The sequence below is a fragment of the Eleutherodactylus coqui genome, chromosome 5 (assembly GCF_035609145.1).
Source record: "Eleutherodactylus coqui strain aEleCoq1 chromosome 5, aEleCoq1.hap1, whole genome shotgun sequence".
Taxonomy (NCBI): domain Eukaryota; kingdom Metazoa; phylum Chordata; class Amphibia; order Anura; family Eleutherodactylidae; genus Eleutherodactylus; species Eleutherodactylus coqui.
The window spans coordinates 6,597,387-6,618,787 of NC_089841.1; the positions used below are offsets into that span (position 1 = coordinate 6,597,387).

The 21,401-nt window shown below is 43.3% G+C and overlaps 1 protein-coding gene across 1 annotated transcript; it reads right to left on the reverse strand.

Annotated features, from left to right (window-relative positions):
• Positions 1 to 13,004: 13,004 nt before the first annotated feature.
• LOC136627237 (serine/threonine-protein kinase SBK1-like) lies at positions 13,005 to 14,603 on the reverse strand. The gene is made up of 3 exons (XM_066602167.1): positions 14,441 to 14,603; positions 13,889 to 14,088; positions 13,005 to 13,784 (listed from the first exon to the last, which is right to left on the reverse strand). Exons 1-3 carry the CDS (start codon positions 14,601 to 14,603, stop codon positions 13,005 to 13,007), a joined length of 1,143 nt encoding a protein of 380 aa, XP_066458264.1.
• Between the last annotated feature and the right edge of the window lie 6,798 nt (positions 14,604 to 21,401).

The window sequence follows — 21,401 nt, forward strand, 5'->3', positions numbered from 1 at the left end:
CCCCCAGTAGTCTTGCCAAACTGCCCGTGGTGATGTTTCGTCAGCCCCACTTTTGGTCCTAGAGAGACTATCGGGGAAAAGCAGCCCCATTCAACCCGCCTCCCTGGAACCGCACCTTTCTCTGGATGCCCTGGATTTCCCTCATCCCTGTTCTCAGGCCCCCCCCCCCGCTTCACCTCACCTCTGCTGGCCTCCTGGATCTCCCACCTGGCTCCTGGGGCTGCAGGGGCCTGCTCCCATACCTGTACTGCCGCCACAGTAAGCCCAGAATAAGGAGCTCTTCCAGGACCGCTGGCAAAAGCTGATCCACTTTTCGACCTCCGGGAACTGCCACCCAGCATGGACACCCTGGATTTTTCCCATCCTGGTTCTCACAACCCTCATTTTCACTTGGCTCTAACCAACCTCCTGTAACTTAAATCGTCCACTCTTGCGGCTTTGTCCCGGTTTTCACTAAAGGCTGTGAGAAACTGAGAGGGGCTTGCCTGGCTGACCACCTGGAGCCCACAGCCATCGCCTAGTTAAAACCAAAGACTTCTTGGGACTTCCTCCACCATACCTCCCACCAAAGGCTCTTGAAACACTCAAAGTGGATTGCCGCTCATTTTACGCAGACTTCCTTGAATTCTGACATGGCCACTCTGACAGCTATCACCGGGTTTCCACCAAAGACTTGGGGAATGCCAGTGGGACTCGCTGCTCGCCCAAGCCGACCTCCTCGAACTCCAACCCGGGCACATGCAGGACTGTCACCCGGTTTCACCAAACACTAAGACGGATGACAGTGGGCTTGCTGCTCGCCCAGGCCGACAGCCTGGAGCCTAAATCACCCACTCTCATGGCCATCGCCCGGTTAAAATCAAATACTTGTTTGGACTTTGCCATTTCTCCACCATCCTTGCCCAAGGCAGCCCAGCAATTGCTTCCATGGGGAAACCATGTCTCTGCCAGAGGTGATTTTTTTTTTGTTGCTGACTCCCCCATTTTGGTAAATTGTCACTCTGAGGGGAAAGTCAGCAGATTCATGCCGAGCTCCTGGACCCCCAACCCAACTTGGGGACCTGGGATTTTTCCTATCCCAGTTTTTTAAACCCTCCGTGTCACTCGGCTATACCCGACCTCCTGGCAGTGCTTACAAAAACAGGAAAATACAGAAAGACAAAAGGACAGAAATACAAAACCATGGTTACATTTAGTAATCACTTAATGACAACAGGAGTGATGGGCTCCAACGAGCTTACATACTACAGATGATAGGGTGATACAGAAGGTATAGGGGCCGGGGATGTGCAAAGTAGATGTGCAAGATATGGCGAGGTGAAGAGTGAGTACATATAACCAATGGTCAGACATAAGCTGTGTGGTGGCTGAATCGGTATGACTTCAAGGAGAGATTAATGGTGGCTACCAGGGATTGCAGTCACTTGGACAGGGAGCATGTTATCAGGTAGAGTCAGGGATTGCCCGGATAGCTTGGGGTAGCTATTTTCCAGAGGACTGGTGCTGCTCTGGAGAAGTCTTGGAGGTGGAAAAAAGAGGTTCGAAATAAAGGGCCACTCAGTCTGATTTTGCTTCCCACATCTCAATCCATTAACCAGCCTGCACCCTCCGCTCCGCTAGCAATGTAGGGCGGTACGGTGCTATGAAAAGCTTTATGGATGAAGGTAGTTAGGTTAAATTGAATTCTGTATTTAACAGGCAGCCACTGCAGTGGCTGCTACATGGCAGAGGCATTCGAGTAGCGGCTGGACATGAACATGAGCCTTGGTTAGGTGGGAGGGTCTGGGAAGATACTAGGAAGCTTCACAGAGAAAGAAATGAGGTTATATTCTGAGAGTGGAAGAAGGTAATTAGTTAGGTGGGAAGCAGAGCAGAGCGGGAGGAAGACCAGATCAAGAGTATTGCAATCCTTGTGAGTATGAAAGGGAGGAGGTGAGCAATAGAAGCTGAGAGGAAGATGGGGTCCTTTATGGGGATGTTAAAATCACCTAAGATGAGGGTTGGAATTTTGCGGGATAGGAAGTGGGGGAGTCAGGTGGCAAAGGGGTCCAGAAACAGGCGAGAAGCACCTGGGGGTCCGTAGGTGACTGCTACTCGCATGGACAGCGGATGGAAAAGTCATAGCACATGTAACTCAAATGATGTAAAAGTGAGTGAAGGTACAGGGGAAATGACCTGGTAGGTACATTTTGGGGAGAGAAAAGCACCTACTCCTCCACGACGCCTGTTTTCTGGTCTCGGGGTATGGGATAACTGCAGGATGTTATAAGACAATGCAGCAGGGGAGGATGTTTCAGACTGCTGTATCCACGTTTCTGTGAGAGCTAGCAGTAAAAGAAAAGTCGTGTATGGTGGAAAGTTTGTTGCACGCTAACTGGCAGTTCCAGAGTGCACATTTAAAGGAGTCAGGATAGGGTATGCATTGGCTAGTAGTTGGGCATGAGGGGTGTCTTAAGTGAGGCAGATAGGGGGTGATGGTTAACAGCAGAGGAGAGATATCCCCAGCTGCTAGTAGTAGCAGGATAGAGAGGGTGAGCAGATAGTTAGGAGATTTTGAGGACAACTGTTATGTTTGTCAGTGGCATTAGGGGGGTTGAGGCTTAGTAAGAAAGTAAAGAGTACATGTGAATTGTGCATGGGTGAGGATAGGGGAGAGGGGCTGATGTGAATAGAAAGCCCCAGAGGTGGACATTGGAAGGAGCTTCTGAAACTCACAGCAAAGATGAGGACAGAGGTGACAGCACTAGTGATAGCTTTAAAGTGCAAGGCATTTAGGCAGAATTTGTGGCCTACCTGTCTCCAGCCCTGTTGAACTGCCATTTCTAACTGCGTAATGGAAGTGGAAAAAGTAGAGAGCGCCACAGGTGGATCCAATCCACACTAGCTCAGCTGTGTGGATGCGGTCACAAAATGTCTTTTCCTCAGTGCTCCAATCCTTCAATGTAAAGGAGAGCTGCAGATACAGGCTGGGGGGTCTAGATGAAGAACTCCCCCAGATGTAATAAAGAAAGAAAAAGAGAAAAAAAACGTCAGAAAAAAGAGATCCGCGCTCACAGGTGAAGTGCACTGAGGACAAATTCACGTGTAGACAGTGGTGAAATGAAACACTTACTTGGAAGGAGGGGGGTATGATGTACAGATGCCCCCTCCTCAGAGTGTCCACCACAAGGTATAGAGCTGTGCTCCAAGTAGCAAGATGCACAGCTCTATACCTTGTGGTGGACACTCTGAGGAGGGGGCATCTGTACATCATACCCCCCTCCTTCCAAGTAAGTGTTTCATTTCACCACTGTCTACACGTGAATTTGTCCTCAGTGCACTTCACCTGTGAGCGCGGATCTCTTTTTTCTGACGTTTTTTTTCTCTTTTTCTTTCATTTCTAACTGCGTGAGACTCTTGATCCAGCACACACTTTAGACAGCTTATACACGTGAGGCTGCCACACACGTGGCTATCATGCTTACACTGATTTTATAATGAAAGTTGAGATACAACAAGGAAACATCTTGGAGTGGCTATTTCAGTTACATTGACTAGGCAGCTGGAGTTAGCATTGCACACCTACTGACCAAAAGGGTAGTGGAGGAAGAATTTATTGCTCTCCTTAGATAAAGCAATACTGCATGAAGATGCCAGTGGAGGAGGTGAGTGGCAGAAATGACTAAAAAGTAAAGTTTTATTTAGCCAGGAGAGCGTACGAAATGCAGACAGAGTAAAAATGTAGTATACACAGGTCAAAGCACAACTGCAGCACAGAGGATTTAAGCAGAGTTTAGCAGAGTAGGTTCAGCTTGGAATGGGATGATACAGGGAGACGTACCAAATGCAGACTGAGAAATGACTTTACCCATCAAGAACAGAGCAGAGGAGAAAGAGGTACAGCAAGAAATGCCTCCACCCACCAAGAACTGTGTAATAAGCACAGTCCTCTTGAATAGAGAAAAAGTGCGGTTGTGTTGTCTGATACGCTGTCCTACAGAACACTATCCAACAAATGACACTGCAAAAAAGGACCTTGCAACTATCAGCAGAGACTTTGAAGACCTCGGAAAGAAGGTGAAGGAACTAAGAGCTCAGGTGGTCTTCTCATCCATCCTCCCAGTGTATGACCATGGAATAAGAAGATGGAATAGAGGAGAACTGGCTACGTCAATGATGCCATTAGCAAAGATTTGCTAAGGATAAAAAAGGTAATTGCGCACTTATCCCTAGACTAATGGAGTTACTGAGATCTTTTTATTGCATTCATATAACAAAAAACTGCAACTAGAACACTCATGCAGATAAAACCTACATGAAAAGAAAAATATATCTGGTAAAATGGATGCATTTCAGCACAACCTCATGCGCCTTCTTCAAGCATGCTTTTTACCTGCACTAGTTCTAATTAATTACAGTTTCACCATTAGTCTCAGGATAAGAGTGCAATGGCCTTTTTTACCTTTAGCATTTTCATACAGCACACTTTCTAAGTAAGAAATGGGCAATATGATCTATGCGCTCAACTTGTACTTTTAACTTGAATTCTCACAAGACCTTGGGCAACTGGATAAAAGAGCATCAAAGTAAACCGGAAGTCCAGGGTGCTAGTGAGTCAAGTCCTATACTAGGAACCCCACTTGGCTCTACATATCACTGTGCATATTATATATGTAGGCACTTTCCCACTCACTATTGTCAGCAAAGATTTGGATTTCTAGACCATGGAGTGAATTACCTATATAATGGACTGCTTGCTAGACAATGGTTGCACCTTACAAAAACAGGTAAGCATACATTTGGTGGGCACCTTGCTTCACTCATTAGGAGAGCTTTAAACTAGAACAATATGGGAATGGAAGTGAAAGGCCACGTAAAAATACACAGCCAATTAATAAATTTGAGAACCTTGTAAATAAACGTGGAAAGAAATAAGACAAAAAAATCAGAAGAAAAGTAGAGGAGCAAAAGACATCGATCACAAACTAAAATGTTTTTACATAAATGCACAGAGCATAGGAAACAAGGAGAATTGGAGCTCCTAACACAGGAAGAGATATGATGTCATCGGCATCACAGAAACTTGGTGGAATGATACACATGATTGGATACAAGGCTCGAAGGATACAATGTATTTAAAAGAAACAGACATAAAAAAGGGAAGGAGGTGGTGTGTTGTATGTTAGGAAAACTTTCATCTCCACTGACATTCAAGCTTCAGAGCTGGGAGTTCTGTAGGAACTGTTTGGGTAAGAGTACAAGGAGAGAACAACAGAAAGGACACCATTATAGGCATTTACAATAGGCCACCTAGACAAGCAGTCTGCAAATCATGTCCTATGAGGAATGATTAAAGGATCTGGGAATGTTTAGCTTGCAGGAGAAGGCTGAGAGGAGACTTAATAGCTGCCTACAAATATCTGAAGGGCTTTCACATTCTCATCTGAATAAGGAAAGATTTCACTGGTAGCAAACATAGTATCACATTTTATAAGGTGACCAGACATCCCAATTTAGGCAGGACAGTCCTACTTTGGGATCCTGCATCCTGCTTTTCAGCTGGACCCCAGCAGGACAGCCATTAGTCTGGCTTTCAGGACATTGGGTCACCAATAAAGTGATTACCAGCTGGAGAAAGGAGGAGGCGTTGCTGCCGGAGCACACTCTGATGCCAGCATCAGCGCTAAAGGTACTGGGGCTAATATGGGGTCACTTTTTGCTGGAGCTGGTATAGGGGAGCACTATTACTAGTGAGGTCACTCTGCATGTGGCAGCATACCTCAAGCTAAGTCAAAATCTCTACCATTGGTTCTGATTTTGACTGGAAATTAGCTGCATTTCCACAGCTGATTTCATACTTTGCGACACTCCCCCTCACCGCCTCCAATGGGTTCCTGCTGGCAGCACTCCCTGGCTTCTGTTTCCCAGTGGCCGGTAGTGGTCTCGCATGACCAGCATCACCTGACCAGTGGTGAAGGAAACTGGAAGCCAGAGAGTGCTGAAAGCAGCTGATTTCCAGTAAAAATCTGCAGCAATGGTAAATATTTGACTGTTTTTTGGATGCAGAATAGCTGCGGAATTTGCTCCGTCTTTATTTTTGAACCGGCCCTGTACTTTTTGTAACGACAGAAGAAAAATGATGCGTTTATAGGCCCCGCCCCGCAAACCTCTATGTCTCGCTTTGACCCTGGGAAAATCTGGTCACCTTACATTTTATCACGCAAAAGCCCCAGTACTAATGACATCAGCGGCTTTGGGTGTCCTTTAATGAAAGGAAGCACTTCCTACAGAGCATAAGGGACCAGTATAAAGATGGACAGTATTGTGAATGATGAAAAAGGCCCAAAAGTCATGCGACCTGCTGTGCGTCAGATTGAAGCAACAATTGGAAAAAGCCCCACTACTTATTAACCCCTTCGTTGCCAGAGGCTTTTGGACATTTTGTACCTCCAACAGGCGGGACAAGTCTCACACTATTGTAATTTAGGATTTATCTGTACATTTCAAAAGAAAAAAGTTATAATAATTCTCTGAACCGTATATGTTCTAATAATAGCCACCTTGCACATAGTATAAATGTCACTCACCACTTTAACTCCGTAGGAACCTCCATGCGTAAGTGTGATTTTAATAACATAAAAAAGTGCTAAAAATTGATATTAGCGGCTAAAAGTGTGACCCCACCCGCCAGTCTAGTGTCTACATAGACATATCTCCATAAAATCACTAGAACTTGAAGGACCAAAAATCTGATGTGAAGCTGGACATTTTAAAAACATAATCCATGAAATGGAAGAATTGCAGCACCTTGTAAAGTAAGTGCACCCATAAAACTCATATATTCCCAAAAGCAAACAATCTGATGATTGAAGTTGGATTAACAGGCTGCTCACTGCTATGTTCACCTTCATGTAACTTACAGCAAACAAACATATTTCTTAAATGCATTAAAAAAAACTTGTGCCTAAAGGCCCATTTAGATACAATTATCGCTCAAAAGATATTTTTTGATCGACTTTTGAGCAATAATCAGTGTCCATTTACAGCACAAGGTGATCGCTCAAACATTGTCTTCTGCATCCAGCTGTTCTCTGCTCAGACCGCCCGGCTGTTATACAGCTGAGTGCTCCGAGCGGGGTATGAAGAACGCACCTGTCTTCAGGGAGCGGGATACGGCTGAAACAATCGTATCAGTTGTATCCCGCTGTGAATTTACACAAACTGATTTCAAAGATGTTTTTATTAAATGGAAAGCAAATGAAAACCTTGACATTGGTGTCCTTTCTGTTTGGTTTCCATTTTTTGTACAGTTAGAAAAAGGAAAAGAAACAGAATAGAATCAAACAAATACGGAAAGCCTTAACGGAAGCAAAGCGTTATTGTGAAAAGGGTGTATATCTCACATCAACTTGCTGTATCTCAGGCTGTATTGCAGAACAAGCATTGATGTTGGCTCTGTTTCAAAACCAAGATTATTATCTTTAAAAGAGAACAAAATCAAAGCTTTATCTGAAAAATAGATTAACCCCTTAACGACGGCCCCATCGGGAAACTACGTCCTCAGAAAGTGGGCCTAAATCCTAGAGGACGTAGTTTTATGCATCCTCTTTGGATTGATGCCCACTGGCCTGAGGACGTGACAGCTCCATGCTGTTGGTGCCCGCAGGTAGCCGACAGCATGGAGCTGTCATCCCAGGATGCGGGCAGTCCCCCCCGGCATTGCGATCGGCGCTATAAAATGAATAGCGCCGATCGCAAAAAAGTTAATAAAACAGTGTAAAAAAAGTAGTAATTCAGCTGCTATGATGGATCGGATCCATCACGGCAGCTGAAAATACTCACACGGCTTGTCGGCGGTGTCCCCCGGAGATCTGGTCCTCCCGGACCCGCCGGCGGCCTTCTGCGCATGCGCGCCTGACGATGACGTCACGCGCACGCGCAGAAGCCCGGGTGTCCCCGGCAAATTTAAAATCTCCTGGCTCCCGGCTCCTGAAGGTAGCCGGGAACCAGGAGGTGTTACCGGGGACCACTGCGAGCGGTCCCCGGGCCCGCGATCACCGCTATCCATTGCGATAGCGGTGATCGCGAAAAAGTTTAAAAAGTAAAACAAAAGTAAAGTTTCACCTCCCCTCATGGATCGGATCCATGAGGGGAGGTGAAGATACTCACCCCCGGTCCTCTGCGATGTCCCGGTGTCCCGGGACCCGAAATCCCCGTCTGCGCATGCGCGCCCGATGATTGACATCGGGCGCGTGCACAGAGGGGCTCGAGCCCCGGGAAATTCAAAATTGCTCTGCTCCTGGCTGCCATGTGTAGCCAAGAGCAGAGGGATGTCACCAGGGACATGATCACTGTCATCCAATGGATGACAGTGATCATGTAAAGTAAAAAAAAAAGTGCAAAAAGTAAAAAAAAAAAAAAAAAAAAAAAAAGGGGTAAAAGGTAAAAAAAAAAAAAGTGCAAAAAGTAAAAAAAAAGTTTTAAAAAGTTAAAAAAAGCTTGTGTTTCATCTCCCCCCACGGATCATATCCGTGAGGGAGGATGAAATGACGTACCTAAGGCCTGCGGATTTATCCGCGGACCTCACCCCAGCTTCTGCGCACGCGCCCGTCACCAATGTGGCAGGCGCATGCGCAAAAGCTGTGGTTTTTTAAAATCTCCCTGCTCCTGGCTACAAAACTTAGCCGAGAGCCTGGAGATTTCACGGAGGGCCGCGGTGAGCGGTTCCTGGTCACGTGTTCGCCGTTATCCAAAGAATAATGGCGATCACGTAAAAGTTAAAAAAAGGTGAAGGTTCATCTCCCCTCACTGATGCGATCGGTGAGAGGAGATAAAAATTTTTACCGGAGGCCTCCATATTTGCACCCCGACGCAATCTTCTTCCGTGAACTTTCCCGTATTCTGCGCATGCGACCGCTGGCAAAACACCGGACACATGCGCAGGAGTCGGGGAGCCCAGGAAACTTAATATCTCCTTGCTCCCAGCGACCAACGGTCACCGAGAGCCTGGAGCAGTGACGGGTGGCCTCGTTGAGCGGTCCCCGGTCACGTGAAAAAATGGTAGCGATCTACCTTAGGCCGGTCTCACATGACCGGATAGGAATTACGGATTCCGCATGCGTCTGATCCGCGGTAATACGCAGATCAATCGCATTGGATTACACAATTCCGCTCACATTAGCGGGTTGGAATTGTGTAATCCACTCGCAGAAAAGAGAACGCAGCAGGTTCTATTTTACCGGGGATATCCGCAACATAGAGCCCATTGTGCTCCATGGTCGCGGATATACCCGCAGCCCATACGCAACTACGTTGCATACGGGCTGCGGGTACCCGCGTCATCGCTAAGCGACGGTGCGGGAAATACAAACAACAAAAAAAAAGTGTACTGCGCATGACCGCCCGTGTAAGTACGCAGTTATGCGCAGTACATTACGCGGCCGTACGCAGGGTCACAGCCGGGCTCACAGCCGGGATCCACCTACGGCTGTGTGAGCCCGGCGTTATTCAGACCGCTACCTGTAATACGCAATTTACAAGAAGCCCCGGGAACACTCGCCTTCATGCAGTTCCAGGAGCAGCTTGTTGAGCGCCTTCTGTGTGAGACCGCCGCACCTCGTCAAGCTTACGGAGACTCACCGAGCGCCACTTTTTACACCCCATCCCCGCCACTGAGGTCAAAAAATGACTCCCAAAAAGCATGAGAGGAGGGGGGATACCCGGTTTTATTGCCCCATGGGCCCATCCCAACCAGCCTCCATAATTACCCGTCTTTGGAAATACTACACAGTTCACATTATTACTTTTATCTAAGATTTGGGGAACGCCGAAAAGGGCGTGGAGGGGGGGGGGGATTTTAGGGAGTCAATTTTTATTCCGTACAAATGAGCAATGGGGCCTGGAATTTATTCAGTTGGGCCCTGCAATCCAACCGGTGTTCCCTCCATTACAGGCCTTGCCATGTTTCCTGTAAGTAGATTAGGGCCACAATGGGTATGTTTTTGAACACGGAACAAATGGGGGTATCCATTTGGGGGTGAACGTCTTCATTCCTATGTAAACTGTACAAAAAAAAAAGTTTTTAAATTGACAAAATTGCCAAAAAAATGAAAATTGTAATTTTTTTCTTCTGCTTTGCTGAAATTTATTCAAATACTGTGTGGTCAAAATACGCAGTACACCCCTAGATGAATTCGTTAAGGGGTCTAGTTTTTAAAATGGGGATATTTGTGGGGGTCTTTATAGTTTTGGACGCTCAATGACTCTATAAGTGGGCAATAGGGCCTGGAATTTATTCCGTTGTACCCTAAAATCCAACGGGTGCTCCTTCCATTATAGGCCTAGCCATGCGTCCTTTAAGTAGATTAGGGCCACAAGGGGTATGGTTCTGAACACGGGACAAACAGGGGTATCCATTTTGGGGTGAAAGTCTTCATCCCTATGTGTGCTGTACAAAAAAAACAGTTTTTAAATTGATACAACTGCCAAAAAAATGAAAATTGTAATTTTTTTCCTACTGCTTTGCTTAGATTTATTCAAAAATTGTAGGGTAAAAATACACAGTACACCCCTAGATAAATTCGTTAGGGGGTCTAGTTTTCAAAATGGGATCATTTGTGGGGGTTCTCTGTCATTTTGGCCGCTCAAGGGCTCTACAAGTGTGCAATGGGGTCTAAATCACCTTCATGCTAAATTTCTGTTCTGAAAGCCACCGACTACTCCTTTCATTTTGGGCCCCGTTGTGCATCCAGACAAAAGATTAGGGCCACAATGGGTATGTCTCTGAACAAGGGACAAACAGGGGTATCCACTTTGGGGTGCAAGTCTTCATTCATGTGTGTGCTGTACCAAAAAAGCAGTTTTTAAAACGACAGAATTGCCAAAAAAACGAAAATCACAATTTTTTCCTTTTGCTTTGCTTCAATTCATTCAAAAACTGTGGGCTCAAAATGGGCAGTACACCCCTAGATAAATTCATTAAGGGGTCTAGTTTTCAAAATGGGGTCATTTGTGAGGGTTCTCTTTGATTTTGGCCGCTCAAGAGCTCTACAAAAGTGCTATGGGCCTAAAACTCCTTCAAGGAAAATCTATGTTCTTAAAGCCACCGACTACTCCTTTCGTTTTGGGCCCCATTGTGCATCCAGACATAAGATTAGGGCCACAATGGGTATGTCTCTGAACACGGGAGAAACAGGGGTATCCATTTTGGGATGAAAGGCTTCATTCATGCGTGTGCTGTACAAAAAAAGCTGTTTTTAAAATGACAGAATTGACAAAAAAATGAAAATCACAATTTTTTCCTTTTGCTTGGCTTGAATTCATTCAAAAACTGTGGGGTCAAAATGGTCAGTACACCCCTAGATAAATTCGTTAAGGGGTCTAGTTTTCAAAATGGGGTCACTTGTGGGGGTTCTCTTTGGCTTTGGCCACTCAAGAGCTCTACAAAAGTGCTATGGGGCCTAAAACGCCTTCAAGCAAAATGTATGTTCTGAAAGACACCGACTACTCCTTTCATTTTGACTCCCGTTATGCATCCAGACATAAGATTAGGGCCACAATGGGTATGTTTCTGAACACGGGAGAAACGGGGGTATCCATTTTGGTGCGTAAATCCTCATTTTCATGGGCTCTATAGGAAAAAAATATGTCTTTAAAATGACATATTTGCAAAAATATGAAATTTTATTTTTTGTCCCCTAAATTGAACTAATTCCTGAAAAGAACTGGTGGTGTCAAAATACTCATGACACCCCTCAGTGAATACACTAAGGGGTGTAGTTTTTAAAATGGGGTCATTTGTGGGTGTATCTATTATTCTGACACTTATGAGCCTCTGCAAACTTGGCTTGGTGCAGGAAAACAAAGTGCTCCTCAAAATGCTGAAAAGTAATGTTAAATTTGTACGTCCTCTAAATGGTTAAAAAAAACACAAAAGTTTTTCAAGTGTGCATTCAGAATAAAGTAAACAGATGGAAATACATATCTTATCAAAAATTTGTAAAGTATGTTTGGACATATTTGAGATATTACGGTTGAAAATGTGAAAAAATGACAATTTTTTCAAAATTTTTCCAATATTGGTACTTTTAATAAATATACACAAATTATATCGGTCTCTTTTTACAATCTAAATGAAGTACAACATGTGGCAAAAAAACAATGTCAGAATCACTGGGATATGTAAAGCCTTTACGGAGTTATGCCACGTTGAACGACGCATGTCAGATTTCCAAAATTTGGCTCCGTCACTAAGGCGCAAACAGGCTTCGTCACTAAGGGGTTAAGATAAAAGCTGTAGAGATGCAGTTTGTAGTAAGAGCTGCAATGAGTACTGCAGATATACAAAATTCCCACTTCAAATGGCTCCATCTCAGACCATCTTTACTTGTAAGAACAATTCAGGAGTGTTAGGATATGATATGATCTGAGGAAGATGTATGCAGAAACGCAGTTATCTTGTTTGCCCCTAATGAATGTTGGACGTATGGTTTAATTTTTTTCTAAATGAACCAGAAGTTTTTTTATCCTGAAACCCCTGGATGCTGCATTGTTCTTACAATTGAAGTTTGCTGTTTATTCCTTGCACCTGGGATTGGATGTGTGCATGGAGTAGAGGAGGATACTTAGAAATCTATGAGCTGGTGAATTTGGATACTTGTTGATATATCTCTGACTATATTGCAGACAGATTCAAAACTAGATGGGACAATTATTGAACATGGGAGTTTGAACAATAATTGTCTTGCGTAAATGCATGCAACAAGAATTGTTCAACCATTCAGTTCCTGCATGTGCAAAACTGAAGAATGTGAAGAGCTCATCCTGTGTAAATGGACCTGAAGTATCCGTCTACACGGATACAGCCGGCAAGTCCTGGGTAAGGAAAGAGTTAGATCAATAGAAACATTTTCTCATTAGGCTAGTGAAATTGGAATCACTTACTGTTACTACGAAGGACATGGCTCAATATGTTGTCATGCATCAAATCTCAATCTCTGCTCCAACATGAAATGATTGATACTTTTTCATCCATCCTTCCAATCTTCTAGAGGAGTCTCACTATCATACTCAGAGCTGTCAGAAGCCAAATAGCCAGATATAGTACTTAGTAGAGAAGTCGTTGATATGCTGCTGTAGGAGACCTTTGATAGGGGACTTGCATGTGCGTCTTTCCAGATATCAGACTTTTGGTGACATTTCGAAAGCTCAAATTCGACAGATACATTTGTGGTATCTGCATCGCTTGAGGTTCCTTCAGAGGAGTCGATGATTTCTTGTTTCCAACATTCCTCCAAGAACAACAAAACTTCACCAGATTTACTCCTCTTACTACAGTCTATGGCTAAAAGACCATTGAACATCTTCAGAGCTCCAGGTGGAAATCTGCTCCATGGGGATGGCGGCTCAATATTCTCCATATTACATTGCCATTCAACAAAACTGCTATAATCTTTGTCTGTGGAAACTGCTGACTGCCAAGGAAATTCGCCTGTGAGCAAACAGTAGAGGACAATACCAAAGGACCATACATCCAGGGGGAAGTCTACAAGCAAAGAATCCTTATCGGTAACTGGGCTCATCTCTGGAGCCATGTATGAAACAGTGCCGATCCTGGTTTTAGCTATTGTTCCTTTAATACATGAAAGACCAAAGTCCGTAATTTTTATACAGTAGCAGTCCTCATCAAACACCAAAATGTTCTCTGGTTTGATATCCAAATGCACCAGCCCTTTACTGTCTATGAATTCTAGGGCACTGGAGATCTGCACCGCACACCTCTTTACTGTGTCTTCCGGGAGTCCATCCTGAAACAGGGAAATGCATGAAGTCAACAAAATGGAAATGTTTTTACAAGATGTAAGGCTATTGGCAATGTAGTTCTCAGGATAAATCAGGGATTTCTACTTACATGAGGTGTAATAAGAGAGCACAAATCGCCAATCGACAGTTCCTGGGCAAAGGCAAAGTAGTCCCAAGTCTTGAAGGCAGTGCCAAAGCTTCCAATAATATTGGGATGAGAGGAGAGGAAGAAGGACTTGCTGAACTCCATGAGGAAGGCAAATTCAGTTGTTTTGTTCCTGTCAAGCAGCTTTAATGCCATTTTCTGATCTGTTTATGTAGAGAACATTGTACTTTTATTACCTACAAGTAGTTATAGGATCATGTCTGGAAATATGGAAATACACAAAACTAAACCATAGACCCTTCCATCCTCTTACCCATCTGTTATCCCCCTGTGATTGCATCATATTAGGAAACAAAGACTATATTACGATATGTGAACTATTTTGTTGAATTTGTTCCTATTTGTATCATTTTGAAGATTCCCAAATATCGATATTCTGATAGTTATACAATATTCCCAAATCTCCCGCATTTAATCTAAACCTTGGAGATTCTGTCCTCTCACGATCTTCAGATTATTCCATAGCTATAGTATTAGATAATTGACCTCACTGACCTGTTTTCTTGTCTTGTACCATGAGCACAGAACCATAGCCACCATCTCCCAGCTTCTGTATCACACAGAAGTTCTCCTGAAGATCTATCTCCTGTAGACCCTGGGAAGCAAGGGAGACAAGTCCTTCCAGGATAAGCTGCGCATCTCGTGTACTGGAGGCCATTGTGTCCTGTAGAAATGAGGGGCAAGAAAATATTTAATGGTGACCATTAGATTTCTCTCTGACCTTTTCTAGAGTGAAGTATACTATCCAATGTGATGTATATAGCAAATGATTAACAGAAACAAAATCTAAAATCATTAAGAATAAGGTGAGAGTAAAATTGCACAGCTTACCTTGGAGAAATCAAATTTCAGTTGGGACTGTCTGAAAATTCTTCACAAAGAACAAAGTCTCGGGGAGGTTGAAGTCTTTGGAAGCAAAGAAGTCACTGACTTGAGAATGTAGAGGCCTTTTTATATAATTGGAGGTAAAGTACTTCCAAGGATCAATGAGCTCCTGATTGGCCAGGAGTCAATATGAACTTGTATACATAACATCATCAGGTATCAAGGGAATTAACATTTCTATAGCATCCCTGCAAACTGCAGCCATAGATGGGGTCAAGTGTTGAAACTTTCTTAGACACACCCCATTGTAAGGAAAGCTCTTCTTTATTAACATGTGGCCTTACCCTCCATTATTATAATGATTGCATGCCTTTTCTGATTTGCATTATCATTGAGACTCACTAATCTTTTATATTAGATTTTTATAAACTTTTATATATATATACATTTACTTATATTTTAAAGTTGAAACAGTAAAATCAGTGAACTTCCTGCACTTGAAAAAGTGCATTCAGTAGTATAGTCAGCATAATCAGTATTTTCTACATTTTTCTGGAATGGCCATGGGGCCAACATTCCACCTAAGGTTTGACTGAAATCGATATTCCACTGTATTCCTCCTTCATCCAGTAATGTCTTTATATATAACGAAGGGATATTGCATTCTCTCTATAACTCACTACAAATGAAGCTTGCATTATTATAAAGCTTGCTTTTATCTCATTTTTTATTCATAATAGAAGGAAAGTTAACATTAATAAACTCTTTCAAATCCACAGATTGGTTGAAATAGTGAAATCTAAAAAGTAAGCACTGAATAATTTTCCAAGATTACGGTGAGCCCTTCAGCAATTATCTCTGCTATCACCTTCAGACCCCTCTAAACCAAAATAAACAAGCTGAATATTATCGGTATCCAAGGCCCAATTTCCAGATGAGCTTTCAATTGTCACTTTCCTCTGGGCTCAAGAAAGAAAAGAATCATCTGAAGTCCAAATGACGAACTTTGAATTGCCTTAAATGAAGAAAAAGATTCAAGTAAAGAGAATTAGTGAGTCTTGTATCAAATCTGGTGCGGTCACATCCCCTCCTTCCTATTTGTGTAATCAAGTCTCAATCACTTCTCCAATATGAAAAGAGCGTGCAGAAAGCTTAAAACCATCCAGATTCAATTATCTCAAATATTTGTTCCCCAAAGTCGAAATTTGAACATTCATCATTGGAGAGCAGCCTAATGGATAATTATGGGACACTAATCTCAAATACTCTACCGTAGCCAAAACTGGACTAGAACAAACACTAATCCATGAGATCTTTAAGCAGGACCCTTTACTGAATTGGCGCCCAATTGGTCTGTCTTGGTCTCTTTTATTCTAATCATCAGATCTTTTGCCTGAACAACCAAGTCATCAAGCCTAAGACTAGAAGAATTCGTTCTGCGAGCTGAGACTACTTCATCCACTAAAAGTGCAGCAGGAGTGAAAATAAAACGGCTACTGAATTAGGCCGGATTCACACGGATGTATTTGCACAAAACCTTTTGCGAGTGTGATATGCGTAGAATAGAGCCCATTGATTTTAATGGGTGACAAAAGCATCAATAGAATGTGTGGTACAGCATAGGATAACTCGCTCTCTGTCAGCAGTAGTGCCATTGCCCAGATGCTCTGCTTCCAGCCTCACACTCAACTGCTGCCCCACCTAATCAGTGGCCACATGGGGCTCCCAATCAACATGGCAATCACCACCAAAATCACCGCAGACTGACTTTCTTTGTGCCATGAGTTTGGATCATGGCTGTAGTCTGCTATCACTCAGAGGATGGGCAAGTGTTCCCAACAATAGGGGCTCCACTGTAATCAAGACACAGTGAGGTGTGAACTCCCTTTCCCCATCTTCACCCGAGGTGTGTGTGTGTGTGTGTGTGTGTGTGTGTGTGTGTGTATATATATATATATATATATATATATATATATATAATAGCATCTATGTGTATAAAAGTATGTCTATTTTGTCCCTGTGTGTGTGTGATGTATGTGTGTATATAAGGGTGGGCCCCACAGGACATCTTGGGCAACTTAAACAAAATATTTCTGTCCAATTCATTTGACTCTGCTTTCTTTATCCCAGCATGCCCTATTCTTGTCCGATTTGTAGCTGAGGATAGCAGGCCAATATGTGGTGCCGCACCTCGGACAGAACATGGACGGGATATCAGTGTGACGACCGATGTGAGCTGCACCATAGATTCTCGGACACAATTATTTAGTCAGGTGGTAACAAATCCAGTATTGTCCAAAGAATTTATTAGTACAACGCGTTTCGTTGCATGCAAGCGACATTATCAAGTAAAGTCGCTTGCATGCAACGAAACGCGTTGTACTAATAAATTCTTTGGACAATACTGGATTTGTTACCACCTGGATGGTTGTTTTTTGAGACAGCGCAGGAGCATTTTTTATTTTTTCTGGAAATCCTTTTCACTACACTGTGGGTCTAGTTCAGCACTAGACACAGAAGCCTTACAGCAGACTCCAACCACCAGAGGCACGGATCGACATCGTTGGATAAATATCTTATATAGATCTGATAAGCGGACCTGGACAAGAAGGTGTTGGTGAGACTCTTCTCCACAGGAGTTCTTACCAAACACTGGGTAAGTGCCAACCATTTTTTATGTTCTTATACATTTCTAAACACCTAATTTGCTCTCCACGGTAGCCATCGGAAGCGCCTCCCTGACCATTTTTTTATACAATTATTTAGTCGTCCATGTACAAGTAGCATTATTCCCAGAAGAATGTTCATAGAGGATCCTCAGTAATGTCCGCAGTACATCTGCAGCTAGGTCCTGGTTTTACTCGTGAATTTTGACCTGGATTGTCAGCGGATTTCACTTCTCATCTGAAGGGGTTAAATCCCCAGAATAAACGGACATGTAGCTGTAATCTCTGCAGCTGAGGTCGGTATCCGTTGGATGTTCCCACAATGTATGGATGAGACTTCTAGAAATCCCCTCCATATTGCTGGTTCTGTCATATGCTGCATATACCCCCCCCCCCCACAAGGGAACATATGCAATGTATACGCTGTGTGGACACACCCAGGATGCAGCTCTCACACATAGCAGAGTTGGGGCAGATTTTTTGTACTGGAAAAAAAAATTGTCAAAATACGCACCAAATTCTATGAAAAAAAACTAAAACTTCCACGGAAGAGCAACAGACTTCACCCTTCAATTAAAAAGGCAAAAACTGCATCAAGCTCTGCACCAAGTGGATGGATTATGGTGGGGATCTGCGGATCTCCAGGGTACGTTCACACAATGCAGATATGCTGCACATTTTTTAGCAGAATTGGTTGTGTAAAATATGCAGAGTATTACAGTACTTATGTACTAACCTTGGTTCTGGTACCACATGTATGCAGTAAGCCTGGTTCTGGTATCATATCTATGTAGTAATCTTGATACTAGAAACGTGTCTACATGGTAAATTTGGTTCTGGTACCTTATCTACTGTAACAATGGATTTCTATTGTCTGTTCTTCATGAAGAGCAACACAACTGGATCAATCTGCACTAAATTTACTACATTGGTAAAGCAGGAGCTTCTGGAGGTTTTAGACTGGCTTTCAGCTCTAGAACCCACCAGTCTCAGCATATTCACAAGCAAATGGAGTAATCTGCACAAAATGAGATCAGGATGCAGCTCTCTAGGGTCTACATCCTACTAATGCTCATAATTGCAGGCACAGCTCTCATTGAAATCAATGGGACTCAAGCCTACAATTACAAGCTCTGGCCACTACACAGGGGTCAGAGCAACGGCCTCCGCTCCGACCACAGTGTATCCTGGCACTGACGGGGTGCTGCCTGGAGAACAGTTTTATAATCTAGACTCTAAGCCTTCTCTAATTAGCGCCCCCCTGTCTGGTGTACTTCTTGATGAGAACTCCACCATGTCCCTGGGGTCCGAGCCTCTCCATATCTGCTCTGTTGTAGAATGCTGCTGCTGATTGGGTTAGTCTATTTGTTAAGAGCAGACGTACGTGGGGTGTTTCCTCCATAATCCATGGTTATACCCATGGTTGGTTACCATTCACATTGTCTCATTGATTGCAAACCAGCCAGAACTATTTACTTGTGTCTGCTGCCTCAAATTATCTCAGACTACATAAGGTTGAGCCCAAATCTCATGTCTTGAACGTCCCATTTTATATTGAGGTGAACTCTTAGATTTGTGGGAACAAGCAAGTTCTATGTAATCCAAGGGATTGCAAGGCTTCTAATACATCAGTGTGCCGGGTCAAAGAGCGACGTTTATCTGCAATTTCTTTTTTAATGATGATCGTTCCATCTAAAAGCAGCTTTAGGCAGGAGATTCATCTTACTATCATAAAGCCACATGCAGCGGCCGCTGTTTGCGGAAAGTCTGGAGACCACCCATGACGTCATGCAGTCCCAGATGTTGGGGAAATTTTTAGGACATTTTCTGCTTTTAAAAACAATGTTTTCATTAAAAAATGATGGTATTAGCCATGTTGTGGCATTGAGTTATAGTTGGGTGTCGCCTGGCCATCCGTCTCATCGCTATTGTCTTAGAGTATAATAAGTGCTTCACTGAGGGTCACTCACACGGGTGTATGTCATCCATATATTACAAGCACGGGTAATACCCGGTACTAGAAGCCCATTCACGCACGTGTTACACACCAATATAGGCTACTGGGGCTTAAGATATGCAGCAATTATACATGTACATGCATAAAGTCTGTGTGCTGCGTATGCTATGCAAGTGAAATATGCATGTAATACGTGGGACACATGCACCATGGAAGTCCTCAGTAAGTTTTGTGTATGGTGATGCCATTGTCCAACATCTAGCAGACAGAGTAAACAAACTTGTGGAGTTTTTGGAACCAGGAGTCCGACTAATTGGCTTAGTAAGTCTGTCACTTCAGGCCAAAAAGATTGAGCCTCATTGCAATTCCATTCACAGACTGGACTAACTAAAATAATCTTTATTTCTGGATATATATAAAAAACACACAAAGGGTAACGAGGACGAACACAAACATACTGTGCAATTATTTGGATTTATCTCAGAGTATATAATATGTGAATGGTTCTCAGCATTTGGTAAATGTCCAATGGAAATTTATTAGGATACTGCACTCAAAAAGAATGTCAAGCGGTCCAAAATAATATCAATACTTCATTCTGGTGGAGTGTTAAGCGGTCCAACATGTTTTATCTGGAGGCCACAGATCATCAGGGGCCAAGAGATTGACCTCAGATGTAAAGATGGTCTGTTTATACATCAGAGACTGACTGATCCCCAATACGGACCTCTTCTTTATGGGCACTCAGTTTCCCCAATAGAAATACAATAATGCCATTAAGAATCTACTAAATGGCACACTAGTCTCTTTTGAATTTCTATATGGGGCTATGCAACAATCGCGTAGCTCACCCATGCATGAAGAGCTGAAGGAGTAGCACAGTGTCTGGACCCCAACTGTTACCGGCTCCCCTTCCAGGACGATTAAATATAGAGCAGGACTATATCCGATGCAGCAGACCTTCCCCGCTCAGTAAGTGAACGGTGCCAGAAACCTACCACAAACCCCTGATAGGTAGTGCATCATTGTTTCAGGTTGGTTCCCATATTCCCTGTGTTTATCTTGCTAAATAATGACGGCAGGCAGATACAGATCCTAACTAGAGGTTATCTCCGTGCCCAAAACAGAACAAAAAGGAAAATAAATAACCAGAACCCTGATGGTGGACAACCATCTACATTTAGTGAAGGAGATCCACATGAGGCGGTAAACCTCTACGATGCTGCGGGGGGGTCGTCTCCCCATGTGATGTCATTCAGTGGGGGGGATAGCACTGATGGAATATGTAATGTGGAATATGTTTATTAGCAGCTAGAGAAACCATCAAATTGGACTCCATGACATCAAACCAATCTTCATGTGTAAGATTGGGTATAAAGGATCTAAAGGTTTAACCCCTTCAGGACCAAGTCTCTGTGCCTTAATAACCAGACCAAATTTTGGAAGTCTGGCGTGTGTCACTATAACAGAGAAGAACTCTGTAAAGGTTCTACACCTCCAAGTAATAATCCAGTCCTATTATAATCAAAATCAAAAACTCAAATACCCAGCTTGGGGGGGCGGAGGGGGGGGTACTAAACTAACTACCTGAAAGTGCCAAGGAATAAGTCAGCGCTATGAAAGACACAGGATTCATTTTTTTTAGGTTTGCTTGACTCAGATCTCTGTGTGATGCTGTAAGATAATCTAAAACCACAGCATATTGATTTGTCACCAGTCTCAGTTGTTTAATATTCTTTTTCTCAATTTTTATTGCATCAATGTATCTGTAATATTGTGAAAACCATCCCCCAATGCTTCCATTAACTGAGTGTTTCTTGGTGGGTTAAACAGCATCCTGAAGGGACCTCCCATTGCTGCACCTGTCTTCCAAGCCCAATGAGTGTGAGTAAAATGCACCTTTTTATCTGCCCTATCATGCCTATACATCATATGTTAAGGAACGTGTTGGCAAGGAAATTGATCATTCTGCCGCACCCATGTTGCTGCTTCTTGGTTAATGTTCCCT

Coding starts and splice junctions, on each gene's coding strand:
- LOC136627237 (XM_066602167.1), bottom strand. CDS start 14,603: ATGGCCTCCAGTACACGAGATGCGCAGCTTATCCTGGAAGGACTTGTC. Junction 14,089..14,440: donor GGTACAAGACAAGAAAACAG/GTCAGTGAGGTC, acceptor CTACATAAACAG/ATCAGAAAATGGCATTAAAG. Junction 13,785..13,888: donor GCTCTCTTATTACACCTCAT/GTAAGTAGAAAT, acceptor TCCCTGTTTCAG/GATGGACTCCCGGAAGACAC.